A 13889-nucleotide genomic window follows, 5' to 3' on the forward strand; every position below is an offset into this window, starting at 1 on the left:
GGGGGTACTGTAGCATCGGCATCTCTGCCCCCTGACAGGCAGAGAAGCCGTCCCCCTTACCGCCGCGCCCCGGCATCTTCCGGCCCTCCTGCTGCTGCTTCTTAAAGGGGTCGCGCGCGCCGTCCTAATGAGTCCCCAGCCAATGGCCGGAGGACCTCTCATATAAAAGGCACCTCCTCCAAAAAGGAGGTGCCGTTGCATGGTTGTATCTCTGTGTTCTAAACTCTGCTTCAGCCCTCAGGTCCCGCTGCTAGTCTGACTACCAGTTCAGTCCGCCAGCCTGACTACCAGTCCAGTCCGCCAGCCTGACTACCAGTCCAGTCCGCCAGCCTGACTACCAGTCCAGTCCGCCAGCCTGACTACCAGTCCAGTCCGCCAGCTTGTCTACCTGTGTCCACCAGCCAAGTACACTCTCCAGCCCGACGGTCGGCCTACGGTCCTAACCCGCCAGTCTGTCTATGGGCCAGGCTTGCCTGCCTACCCGGAGAACGTACCAGTTACCTGCCGTGCCTACCAACCAGCCTACCTGGGAGGCTCCTGCCAGTTACCCGTGGTGTCTGCCAGTCCGTCTTCCCGCCTGCCGTGCTCATCTGCTGTACCGGTCAGTCCCTACCTTCTGACCCTTGGGAGTGACCTGCTCTCATACAAGGACTGGTCCAGAGTAGCACCTGGTCCCTCTGTTCGGTCCTTCCCTGGTTCACGGAGTCGATTGAGCCGCCGTGCGACCTTGGTCAGTAGTCCGAGTTGATACCTAGTTACGCCCCTCTGGTCCCTCCTTGCACCGCAGCACAGAGGTTCCACCACCCGGATCCGTAACAGGTATAGTGTACGTTTTGAACCCAGTGGTACGCACAGAACTTGGTAACATTAGGTCATCATATTGAATAAGTTGTCATTAGTCTTGAGCTCAAGTGCTCACTACTTGAGTTTGCATCAGGTACTCGGGTATGCACCAAGTATCGCGGGTGCTCGAGTGACATGCTCGAGTCCCCGCCCCACATGTTTCACGGTTATTAGACACCCAAAAATAACATGCGAGGATTGTTCGTGCATGGCAGGCAATCTAATCGAGCACCCGCAATACTCGGTGCATACCCGAGAACCCGATGCAAACTCAAGTAGCGAGCACTTGCACTCAACATTAGTCGCCATATCGTCATCATTTTTTATTTTTTTATTTACTTTCAAAAAAATCCCAACCCTGGCACAACCCTAATCCTGGCACAACCCTAACCCTAGCATTTATTTTTTACGCCTTTCCTCATGCAGTATAAGTGATTAGACGACTTTATTCTTCGGGTCGGTGCGATTACAGCGATGCCAGATTCAGATTGGGTTTTTATGATTGACAGCAGTCACACACTAAAAAAACACTTTTTTTTTTGCAAAGACTAGTTTTTATATGCTATATTTTGAGAGCTTTAATTTTTCCATATTTCGGCCGACAATCATGTGACAGCTTGTTTTTTGCGGGAAGAGTTGACGTTTTAATTGGTACCATTTTCGAGCACGTGACATTTTTTGATCGCTTTCTATTCCGATTTTTGGGAGGCATATTAAACAAAAACCAACAATTCAGTAATTATTTTTTTGGGTTTTTTTATGCCGTTCTGCGTGTGGTAAAATTGATAAGACAGCTTTATTTTTTGGGTAAGTACATTTACAGCGATACTACATTTATATCTTTTTTTTATGTTTTGGTGCTTTTACACAAAAACAATTTTATAGGAAAAATAATTTTTTTTGCATCGCTTTATTCTGAGAGCTATAACTTTTTTATTTTTCGGCTGATGGAGCTGTATGGCGGCTTGTTTATTATCGGGACAAGATGACGTTTTCAGCAGTTCCATTTTTATGTACATTCGTCTTTTTGATCGTGCTTTATTCCATTTTTTTTGTTTGGCGGTATGGTAATATAGTATCTTTTTTTTTTTTTTTTTTTTACTGTGTTCACTAAAAGGGTTAACTAGTGAGACAGCTTTATAGGTTAGGTCGCTCCGGACACGGTGATACAAAATACATGTACTTTCATTGTTTTTTCACAATAATATTTATTTATGGGTAAAGTATAGAATTTTTTTTTTATATTTTTACAAAAAAATTTTTTAATTTATTTTTTCACTTTCAGACTTTTCTTACTTTTACACATTGTCCCACTATGGTACTTTCACTTTTCACAGTCTGATCGCTTATAAAGCATAGAGATGCAGTAGCATCTCTATGCTATATACAGCCTGTCAGCGCTGCACAGGGAGAAATTACTTTGGTTGCGCATTGCGCATAACCAAAGCAACTTCTTGCCTCCTGGTGACCCGGATGTTGTCATGACTACATCGGGTCACCATGACAACATCCGGGACCCGACTCCGAAATCGTGGAATGCCGGACGGGAGGTAAGTATTGGCGCTTACCTCCCCCCTTGCTCCCGGAATGCTGTGATCGACTTGGATCGCAGCATTTTGCATTTCAGGGGTTAATGAGCCGGGAGCGGTGCGGGACCGCTCCTGGCACATACCACCGGGTGTCAGCTGTGACATTCAGCTGACACCCGGCAGCGATCGCCCTGCATCGCTTGTGTACGGGCGCGATCATAGTCTGCATAATGGTATGTAGCTGGCCCAATAGGCCCAGGGCGCAGCTATGTACTATTACTGACCCCATCAGAAAGGGGTTAAAGTATATGAATAACTTGGCTGCCAAATGTCATTGAAAAAGCACTTCTTACATTTCCATTTTGACTTTTTATATGGGACTCCATACAGTATGTGCACCATATAATGCTCCAATATAGAATGGATACCATATAATGTTCCAAAGAGAATAATGGACCCCATATATTGCTCCATACAGAATAATGGGCCCCATAAATGCTCCATAAAGAATAGACCCTATATACTGCTCCATACAGGATGATGGACCCGATATAATGCTCCTACAGTACAGGCCCCATATATTGCTCCATACAGTATGGGCCCCTTATAATGCTACATACATTAAAAAAATGTAATACTCACCTCTCCTCACTGGCTGCTGATCTGCTCCGGATTCCTCAGCGTCGCTGTCTTCCAGCACTGTGACTACTCAGCACAGAGGGCGCGCTGCAGTGTCTTCATCGCAATCTGCCCTAAGAAGTCACAGATTCAGAAGACATGGAAGTCGCTGGAGCTGCAGAGGAACAGAGAGAGGTACGTATTGCAAGTGCCTGGGCACTGAGCAAGTGGGGGAGGCCCACCTTTAGGCTCGGGCGCTAGCACCAGGCTCCCCGACTCACAGGACCCATAGTGTACCCGTGTCCCCAACAGCAAGTGGGCCCCCCTGCTTGCTCAGAGCCCCGGCACTTGCCTGGGTGCGCCGAGTAGTGACGCCGGACCTGGTGCTGTGTAATCAACATATTTCACATACCAGAGATAATTTAACAGATATTATTAAAAAAGTCTTTAACATCAGATATCACTTACCCTTTTACTGTATTTTTTTCACTGACATCCCTAAAGGATAAATAAAAAAAGATAGAAATCAAAATAACAGTCAGCCATAACTCTAAAAATATAAAACAAAGTATACAATTTATATTTGGTCTTCCTTTTTGCTATTTTACTAGCACTCCAAATTACTTGATATAAGAGTAATAGATTGCATAAGGGTGTATTCACAAGTGCCCTAAAATGATAGTCAACTGGTAATTACAAACATCTTTGTGTAGAATACATGTACAATACATTTTTAGGCCAAATTCTCACAAATTTTTTTCTAAGCATTTTTGTCCAGTATGCTGGGTCTACTTTCGGCCCTTGTGTCAGTTTTCACAATCTGAGTGTCATCCGCTTTATCATATGAACAAAAAAAAAAAAGATTCAAAGCTTCTCTAATTAACTACTAATTAACAATCAGCCCTCTAATGACAGGCAGGTGGCATCTGCGTGCTATCCATTTTTTTCCCACAGACCCGTTAACTTAAACAGGCGACTTTGATACGCAAAGTAGATCAAATAAGGTCATGTCTTTGTTTTCTAGCAAAAAAAAAAATAGACAGGTGAATAAACCAGTTGAAATTAATAAACGGACAAAAAACACATACACGAAAAACTGACTTCTGAATGAACCACTAAGTACAGCTCTGAACTAATTGTGAATATACCTTAAGACCTTGGCCGCCTGAGTAAGTCTATGGGATATGTTTTGGAAAAAAAAAAAATCAAAAAAACTTAGTAAAGAAAACTTGAGATAAAATGTGCGTGAGACTTTTTGTTATTAAGGGACAATGACATTTCTTTGTTTATTGTTGGAACAGACAAAGCAACAATGAAACTTGAAACTTTTAAATAGATTCATTGTACATAATAACGAACATCTACTTACTTATCAAATACTGCTTTAACTTTAAGCTGATAATTAAGCTCTTGAAGTTTGACCAAAAGCCTGTAAGAAAGAAATAAAACTGTATCACAATGCATACTAATTTTTTTTTTCAAGATTAGTTTAGGTTTGTAATTTAAAAATAATGAATGACAAATTTAAAGAATTAGAAATATAAACCAAGCTCTACAAACCGTGCAACAGAATTTGTAATATAATTACATTTTACATAAATTAGCTACAGTTGTGCTCAAAAGTTTACATATCCTGGCAGAATTTTTGCTTTCTTTACCTTGTTTCAGAGAATATGAATGATAACAAAAAACCTTTTTCTCCACTCATGGTTATTGGTTGGGTGAAGCCATTTATTGTCAAACTACTGTGTTTTCTCTTTTTAAATCTTAATGACAACCAAAAACATCCAAATGACCCTGATCAAAAGTTCACATACCCTGGTGATTTTGACCTTATAACATGCTCAGAATTTGACACAAATGGGTTTGAATGGCTACTTAAGGTAATATCCTCACTTGTGACCTGTTTGCTTGCAATCAGTGTGTGTGCATAAAAGCTGAGTGAGTTTCTGGGATCCAGACAGACTCTTGCATCTTTCTTGCAGCCAGTGACGTTTCTGAATTGTGAGTCATGGGGAAAGCACAAGAATTGTCAACGGATCTACGAGAAAAAGTAGTTGAACTGTATAACACAGGAAAGGGATACAAAAAGATATCCAAGCAATTGATAATGCCAGTCAGCAGCGTTCAAACTGTGATTAACAAAAGGAAAATCAGGGGCTCTGTAAAAACCAAACCACGGTCAGGTAGACCAACAAAAATTTCGGCCACAACTGCCAGGAATATTGTTCGGGATGCAAAGAAAAACTCACAAATACCATCAGCTGAAATTCAGGATTCTCTGAAAACTAGCGGTGCGGCTGTTTCAAGAAGCACAATAAGAAAGCACATGAAGAAAAATGGGCTGCATGGTCGAGTCGCCAGAAGAAAGCCATTACTACGCAAATGCCACAAAGTATCTAGCCTACAATATGCCAAAAAGCACAGAGACAAGCCTCAAAACTTCTGGAACAAGATAATTTGGAGTGATGAGACCAAACTTTTTGGCCACAACCATAAACATTACATTTGGAGAGAGGGCAACAAGGCCTATGATGAAAGGAACACCATTCCTACTGTAAAGCATGGAGGTGGATCGCTGATGTTTTGGGGATGTGTGAGCTACAAAGGCACAGGAAATTTGGCAACAGTTGAAGGAATGATGAATGCACCACGTTATCAGCAAATACTGGAGGCAAATTTGCACTTAGCCCGGTAGCTGCGCATGGGACGTACTTGGACGTTCCAACATGACAACGATCAAGCTCAAATTGTTTTGTTTATTTACATCGAGCTTCAAGTTATGAATGTCTATACTAACGGTGTCAAAGAAAATTTGCACCGGTGGAAAAAAGGTTAAAAGATGGTGTGGCTTGGTATGGCAACCACCCTGCAAATTTACCTCAGTTACCTGAATAGTTTTGTTTTCCTCCAGTAAATCAAGCAGATCCTTGAAAGACTTGTTTGTTGTTGTCAGATAAAGTATCAATAACCAATGGTTTGTGGTACAGCAATTTGAACGTCAACTGTCTATAAAAGAGATAAAGGTCTTTCGTCAACTCAAATTTATTGACATTAATGGAGGAAACGGACAACCCTCTGGATAACAAATTGATCTCTAATGGTGATAGCACATATGTGGAAAGGTTAATAATCTGTAAATTAGCTGACCATGAGTTGCTGTCAGTGTTGGACTTCAGAACCTGTTGTACCTCCTTGTGTTCTTCCTGAATGAATGGAGAAGAAATAAAGGAAACTAGTTCCTGTTCTTTCTGTCTCTCTTTCTGACGATGATGTTGCTTCCTTCTACCCCCTCCTGCAGCACCTTCTGGATCGCTGGCTTCGGATGATAAAAAATCACTTGAAGACAGGTCAGAGCCCGCTGGTGCAGAAAGAACTGGTTTAGGGATAGTGCCAGGTCGTCTGATATTGCCATAATGGGGCCATTTGAAAGCCTTACCACTCTCAAAGTCAGTCTTATCCCTATGGAATTTGCTTCTTTTGCCCTGCCCGTTCTCCATAGAAAAATATTTTTTTGTTATCATTCATATTCTCTGAAATAAGGCCAGGAAAGCTAAAATTCTGCCGGGGTATGTAAACTTTTGAGCACAACTGTATATGTATATCTCTGTATATTCGCCATAGGATTTTTGTGCACCTGCATATTAATTTAATATTACAGGTGAGCGGGCCTTTTTTTTTTTTAATGTAAAGATCAAACACGTCACACAAGCACTTTGCTAGTCATGCTTGCTCCGCTTGTGTGACCTGCAGGCCCGGTGTTAGGGGCAGGCAGACTAGGTATTTGCCTGAGGCCCCTACTCCTAAAGGGGCCCCAGTCAGATGCCAGTATGGGCCCCATGAGTCAGGGGGGCCTGGCGCCAGTGCTGTCTCCCCGCATCACACATTCATAGATGCCGATACAGTTGAAGCAATGGTGGAAGAGTGAGTTGTCACGGGTGTGTCGGATGTGACAGACAATCACCCTGCAGTTGGCTGCAGGAGATCAATTACAGACACCTTCTTAGATCTGTCTCATTCTATGACCCAGCGGCTACCTGGGTCAGTGGTTAGCACTGCAGCCTTGCAGAGCTGGAGTCCTGGGTTCAAATCCCACCAAGGAAAACATCTGCAAGAAGTTTGTATGTTCTCTCCGTGTTCGCGTGGGTTTCCTCTGGGTACTCCAGTTTTCTCCCACATTCCAAAGACATACTGATAGGGAATTTAGATTGTGAGCCCCAAAGGGGACAGTACCAATAATGTCTGTAAAGCGCTGTGGAATTAATGGCACTAAATAAGTGAGTAAAATAAATATCTTCCTCTTCCTAATTAACACTCTGGCCTGGGTGTTTAAATACTTTCAGTCTGCAATAGGGAGAAGCTGATGATATTCACATGACCCCTTGTGAAGGCTTGTAGCAAGTGCAGTTCTTAATTCCTATCTGGTGCTACGAAGACGGGTGTGCCATCACTCTGAAGTAGTCTCAAGCTAAGCTACTTCCCCTTGTCTGTCTCCCCTAACTGTCTTTAGTTGTCAGTGGGGATCGACAAGCGCTCATCCCCCCTTCCCTATCTAGGGCCAAGGAAATACAGGGATAGGTTCCTGTACGGCGATTGGTGAGGAACCAACATAGGGACGGTAGGGGTAGACAGGGTGACTGTAGATCAGCCTAGGAGGTCTCCACTTCCCCCTTTCCCTAGTGTCTGGGCTCCCTTCCCCTCATCCCTTTCTGTTGCACTGTCTTTTCTACACTGTGCATGACAGGAGCATCCTGATGCTCCCTCTGCCTCTGACGCAGCGGGCGCGATGACATCACTTCATCGCTCGTCATGCTGTGCCAGGCAGTGGAGTTGCTGAGATGCTCAGCTGAGACCGATGCAGCATGGGAACGAGGAGAAGTATTGAATTTTTATATATATTCAGTGAGTATGTGGTGACCATAATACTGCATGACTGTGAGGCCGCATTATAGTCTATGGGGGGCTGCATTTTACTCTAAGGCAAGGGTGTGGAATCTCTTTTCTGTCAAGGGCCATTTGAATATTTATACCATCCTTCGGGGGCCATACAAATTGTGCACTAACTCCGCCCACAAATTAAGTCTTAAAGTTGGCACTAGTGTCATTAAGTAATCTTTCATTGTACGTGCCTCAGCATTCAGTAGTGAACACTGTGTGCTCGTTCTCACAGAGCAAGAAGAAATTAATGGACTGGCGACCATCAAAATAAAGATGCCGGCCCAAGAATTGCAGTCGCTGGGAATCTGCCCAGGGGCCAGATAAAAAAATCATCGAGGGCAGTAAATGGCCCCAGGACCTGAGGTTCCCCACCCCTGCACTATGGAGCGGTTGAATTATAGTTCTGCTCATCGTTATTGGCAGCCATGAAGCTTAAGTACATAATGTGGAATATCTCCTGAAAAAAATGAATCAAGTGAAAAGTTTTTTTGACATAGAGACCTCATGTTAAATACAAAAGAGCAAATGATAAACAAGAATTTAAAACAAAACACAATGTGAGGGAAAAATAGAAAAACCCAAAGCTTTCTGTGACACTGGTATTGGCACCCTTTACATTAATTTAGTATGGAAACACATTTTGACTTACCTGTGGTAAATCACAAAAGATTCACGTATGATTGTCGGTGCCCATGTGACATGAATTAGCCAATGATAACTTCAGTGTTTAAAAAAGCAACATGGTAGGCCCTGTTCCTTTGTCACAATGGTGAAGACAAAGAACCTGTCTGAGAACATCAGAACGAACAGCTATTATAAGCAAACACAAGACTTAGAAAGGGTACAAGGCCACCTTCAAAGACCTTGGTATCCCAGTTTCAGCAGTGCGCAATTTTACTAAGAAGTTTGCCAAGCATGGAACCGTCAAGAACCTCCCTGAACGTGGGGCAAAGAGCAAAATTTACAATAGATGTCTTCAAAGTTTGGTGCGAATGGTGGAAAAAACATCACATCAAACATCCAAAGAGCTGAAGGCCAACCAGGAACAGTTTAGGGTCATAGTTTCAACAAGTGCATTGGAAGTGCATTGAGCTGTAGGTTGGATTGCTGCTAATAGGGGAAAAAAAACTCTTTGAATCTTCTTCCTTAGCGAATGTGAACGAGCTGAGTGTGATCAGAGCGTAAGTGCAAACGGAAGTAAGTTTGTGACTTGTTTTTCAGTGAAGAGGTATTTGGGAATCCTGCAGAAAATACCTGTGTGAATTGCTGTGAGTTGTTGAATTGTGAATTGCTGAGTGCTTTTCTACCTGTTTAGTTTTATTGGGCTTTTTAAAACCTATTTTCTCTCTACAGTTTTACAGTCTCTTATTTTACTACCTGTGTATTTTAGGGTTAACTACATTGCACTTAAATCCTGAGGTGTAGCTATACTCACAAGGGGTTAATTAAGGGTGAGGGGTCATAATTAAGGGTTTATAAGGGACAGCTGGTTGGGGCATCCAGTCCTTTGGAAGGGCATTGAGCTGTAGGTTGGATTGCTGCTAAAAGGGAAAAAAAACAAAAACTCTTTAAAACTTCTTCCTTAGCAAGTGTGAACGAGCTGAGTGTGACTGGGAGTGTCAGTGCAACGTGCCACGCCAGAGAGGCAACGGGAGATTAGGGAGATAAATAAGTGGCTCAGGAATTGGTGTAGGAAGGAGGGGTTTGGGTTCCTGGACAACTGGGCCGACTTCTCAGTTGGCTGCAGGTTCTACGCTAGGGATGGGCTGCACCTCAATGGAAAGGGTGCAGCTGTGCTGGGGGAGAAAATGGCTAGACGGTTGGGGGAGTGTTTAAACTAGGGATGGGGGGAGGGTATTCATTTTATATGTGGGGAAGATAGTGCAGATAGTGACCTGGGCACAAATAAAGAAATTTGGGGTGGGGTTAGAACAGTCAATATAGTAAGAAGGAATAGAGGTACAGAGAGATGCATAAAATGCATGCACACTAATGCCAGAAGCCTCACCAACAAAATGGAGGAATTAGTATTAATTTTATTGGAAAATAATTATGACATGGTGGGGATATCTGAGACATGACTGGACGAGAGCCATGACTGGGCAGTTAATTTACAGGGCTATAGTCTGTTCAGAAATGACTGTACAAACAAGTGAGGGAGGGTGTGTTTATATGTAAAATCATCCTTAAAACCCATCTTGTGTGAGAATATATATGAATTTAATGAAAATGTAGAGTCCCTGTGGTTGGAGATAAGGGGAGGAGGGAAAAAATAAAAAATTACTGATAGGTATTTGTTATAAGTCTCCATAAATAATGGAAGCAGCAGAGAATATCCTCATAAAGCAAATAGATGAAGCAGCGACTCAAGGAGAAGTCATTATTATGGGGGACTTCAACTACCCTGAAATACATTGGGGAACAGAAACATATGGTTCAAGCAAAGGCAATAGGTTTTTGACAACTATGAGAGACAATTACCTTTCACAACTGGTTCAGGACCCAACAAGAAGGGGGGCACTGCTAGACCTAATATTAACCAACAGGCCAGACCGCATATCAAGTATACGAGTTGGGGTCACTTGGGTAATAGTGATCACAAAATAATACGTTTTCATGTGTCCTTTAATAAGATGTATAGCAGAGGGGTTACAAGGACACTAAACTTCAGAACGGCACATTTCCAATGGTTGAGAGATGATCTTAGTGCAATAAACTGGGACGATATCCTGAGACATAAAACTACACAAAGCAAATGGAAGACATTTAATAGCATCCTGAATAGGACCTGTGCACAATATATACCCTATGGGAATAAACATGCTAGAAATAGGAGGAAACCACTATGGCTAAATAGAGCTGCAAGGGGCGCAATAAGTGACAAAAAGAAAGCATTTAGAGAACTAAAGCAAGTAGGTAGTGATGAGGCATTAAATAAATACAGAAAATGAAATAAATTCTGTAAAAATCACATCATGGCAGCAAAGATTGAGACAGAGAGACTCATTGTCAGAGAAAGTAAAAATAATCCCAAAATATTCTTTAACTAAGTAATAGTAAAAAACTAAAAAATTATAGTGTTGGCCCCCTTAAGAATAGTCTGGTGAATGAGCATGAGGAAAAAGCCAATATGCTAAATGATTTTTTTTCAACAGTATTTACACAAGAAAATCGCATGACAATACATGATCAGTGATAACAAAAATTCTACATTAAATGTCACTTGCTTAACCCAGCAGGAAGTACGACGGCGTCTAAAAATCACTAAAGTTGGCAAATCCCCAGGCCCGGATGGGATACACCCGAAAGTACTGCAGGGATTAAGTAACGTCATAGATAGACCATTATTTTTAATCTTTAAAGATTCCATAATAACAGGGTCTGTACCACAGGACTGGCGTATGGCAAATGTGGTGCCAATATTCAAAAAGGGGACAGAAACTGAACTTGGAAATTATAGGCCAGTAAGCTTAACCTCTACTGTGGGTAAAATACTGGAGGGTTTCCTAAGAGATGCTATACTAGAGTATCTGAAGAAGAATAACCTCATGACCCAATATCAACATGGGTTTACGAGGGACCGTTGCTGTCAAACTAATCTGATCAGCTTTTATGAGGAGGCAAGTTCCGGACTGGACCAAGGAAATGCAGTGAATGTTGTGTATATGGACTTTTCAAAAGCTTTTGATACGGTTCCACACAAAAGGTTGATACATAAAATGAAAACAATGGGGATAGGGGAAAATATATGTATGTGGGTTAAGAACTGGCTCAGTGATAGGAAACAAAGGGTGGTTATTAATGGAACACACTCAGACTGGGTCTCGGTTAACAGTGGGGAAATATTTGCAGATGACACTAAACTCTGCAGGGTAATCAATACAGAGGAGGACAATTTTAAATTACAGGAGGATCTATGTAAACTAGAAGCTTGGGCTGCTAAATCGCAAATGAGCTTTAATGGGGATAAATGTAAGGTAATGCACTTGGGCAGAGGAAATAAAATGTATAATTATATGCTTAATTGTAAAACACCTGGCAAAACTGTAACTGAAAAAGACCAAGGTGTATTGGTGGAAGACAAGGTCACGTTTGGTGGCCAGTCTGAGGCAGCTGCTGCAAAGGCAAATAAAATAAAGGGATGCATTAAAAGAGTCATAGATGCTCATGAGGAGAACAAAATTTTACCTCTATACAAGTCACTAGTGCGACCACACTTAGAATTCTGTGTACAGTTCTGGTCTCCGCTGTATAAGAAACACATAGCTGAACTAGAGAGGGTGCAGAGAAGAGCGACCAAGGTTATTAGAGAACTGGGGGGCCTGCAATACCAAGACAGGTTATTACACTTGGGGTTATTTACTTTGGAAAAACAAAGGCTTAGGGGAGATCTTATTACTATGTACAAGTATATGAGGGGACAGTACAAAGACCTTTCTACTGATCTTTTTACTCTCAGGCCTGAGACGGGGACAAGAGGCATCTTCTACGTCTGGAGGAAAGAATGTTTAATAATCATAATCACAGACGCGGATTCTTTACTGTAAGAGCAGTGAGACTATGGAACTCTTTGCCACATGATGTTATAATGAGTAATTCACTACTAAAATTTAAGAAGGGCATGGATGCCTTTCTTGAAAAGTATAATATTACAGGTTATATATACTAGATTCCTTGATAGGGCGTTGATCCAGGGAATTAGTCTGATTGTCGTATGGAGTCAGGAAGGAATTATTTTCCCCAATGTGGAGCTTAGTGTTTGCCACATGGGTTTTTTTTTGCCTTCCTCTGGATCAACATTTTAGGCTATGGGTTGAACTAGATGGACTTAGTCTTCCTTCAACCTTAAAAACTATGTTACTATGTATGTAAGTACCATACTCCGCACACTAAACCAAGCAGAGCTTTATGAGCAAAGGCCAAGGAAGGAACCATAGCTGAAGAAAAGACATAAAAAGGAACGACTGATCTTTGCCAAAGAGTACCTTGATTAACCACAATTCTTCTGTGAAAATGTTCTGTGCACATATGAAACAAAAATAGAGCAGTATGGCAATGGAAAACAACAGTTTGTTTACAGACAGCACAATGAAGCTTATAAAGAAAAGAACACCTTACCAACAGTTAAGCATGGTGGAGGATCCATAATGCTGTGGGGTTGCTGTACTGCATCTGGTACTAGCCTTGACTATATCACATGAATCATGAAATCAAAGAATTATCAAAAGATTTTAGAGCAAAATGTCATACCCAGTGTAAGAAAACTTAGTTTGAGTCGAAGATCATGGGTCCTCCAGGAAGACTATGGCCCAAAGCACACATCAAAAAGTACACAGGAATGGTGAAAAAGATAAAATGGACTGTTTTAAAATGGCCAGCAACGAGTCCTGACCTCAATCCCATTGAAAATCTTTGGGGTGAGCTGAAATCTGCCATTGGGAAAAAAAAACTTTGCAAACATTCAAGCGCTTAAACAAACTGCAAAGGATGAGTGGGAGAAAATTCCAGCTGAGAAGTGCAAGAAGCTTATAGATGGCTGAAAGAAACATTTGGAGGCTACTATCAATGTCAAAGGATGTGCAACCAAGTATTAATTATAGGTGCCTTTATTGCTTCACATACTGTTTATTCTGTTTCTTCTTTGAAATTGGAACATGGAAGTTGAAAAACAATGTTTTATTGTTGTATTACTTTGGACCACTAATTAAAAAATCCTGAGGATATAACTTTGGTACATTTCCATTTATTTCTGAAGATATTGTACAGTCTATGAAAGAAATGAAGGGGTACCAATAATGATGAGAAGGACTGTTTACTCTATGGAGTGGCTGCATTCAGTTGTGTAATTATAATAGTCTGATGGGCCCCGATGCAAGATTTGGACTGGGGCCGCCCATCACCCTGCCAACCTGAATACATTTTATTATACTCACCAGGGGCATACATAGAAGCTGTATATAG

At 41.7% G+C, this 13889-nt stretch overlaps 1 protein-coding gene and 1 long non-coding RNA gene across 3 annotated transcripts in view; one reads left to right on the top strand and one right to left on the bottom strand.

Annotated features, from left to right (window-relative positions):
• STAT1 (signal transducer and activator of transcription 1) overlaps positions 1-13889 on the bottom strand; it is a 1113083-nt gene that overhangs the window by 746428 nt on the left and 352766 nt on the right. For both annotated transcript variants that reach the window (XM_073647949.1, XM_073647950.1), the window contains exons 11-12: positions 4360-4419; positions 3459-3488 (exon numbers count right to left, since the gene is read on the bottom strand). In XM_073647949.1, coding sequence (XP_073504050.1) covers positions 3459-3488; positions 4360-4419 — 90 coding nt within the window. The remainder of the gene's footprint in view (positions 1-3458; positions 3489-4359; positions 4420-13889) is intronic.
• LOC141162154 (uncharacterized) overlaps positions 1-13889 on the top strand; it is an 80966-nt gene that overhangs the window by 12771 nt on the left and 54306 nt on the right. The gene's annotated exons all lie outside the window — the stretch shown is intronic.

Source organism: Phyllobates terribilis, unplaced genomic scaffold, assembly GCF_046119375.1.
Source record: "Phyllobates terribilis strain yellow unplaced genomic scaffold, ASM4611937v1 Scaffold_9__5_contigs__length_417890890, whole genome shotgun sequence".
Classification (NCBI taxonomy): domain Eukaryota; kingdom Metazoa; phylum Chordata; class Amphibia; order Anura; family Dendrobatidae; genus Phyllobates; species Phyllobates terribilis.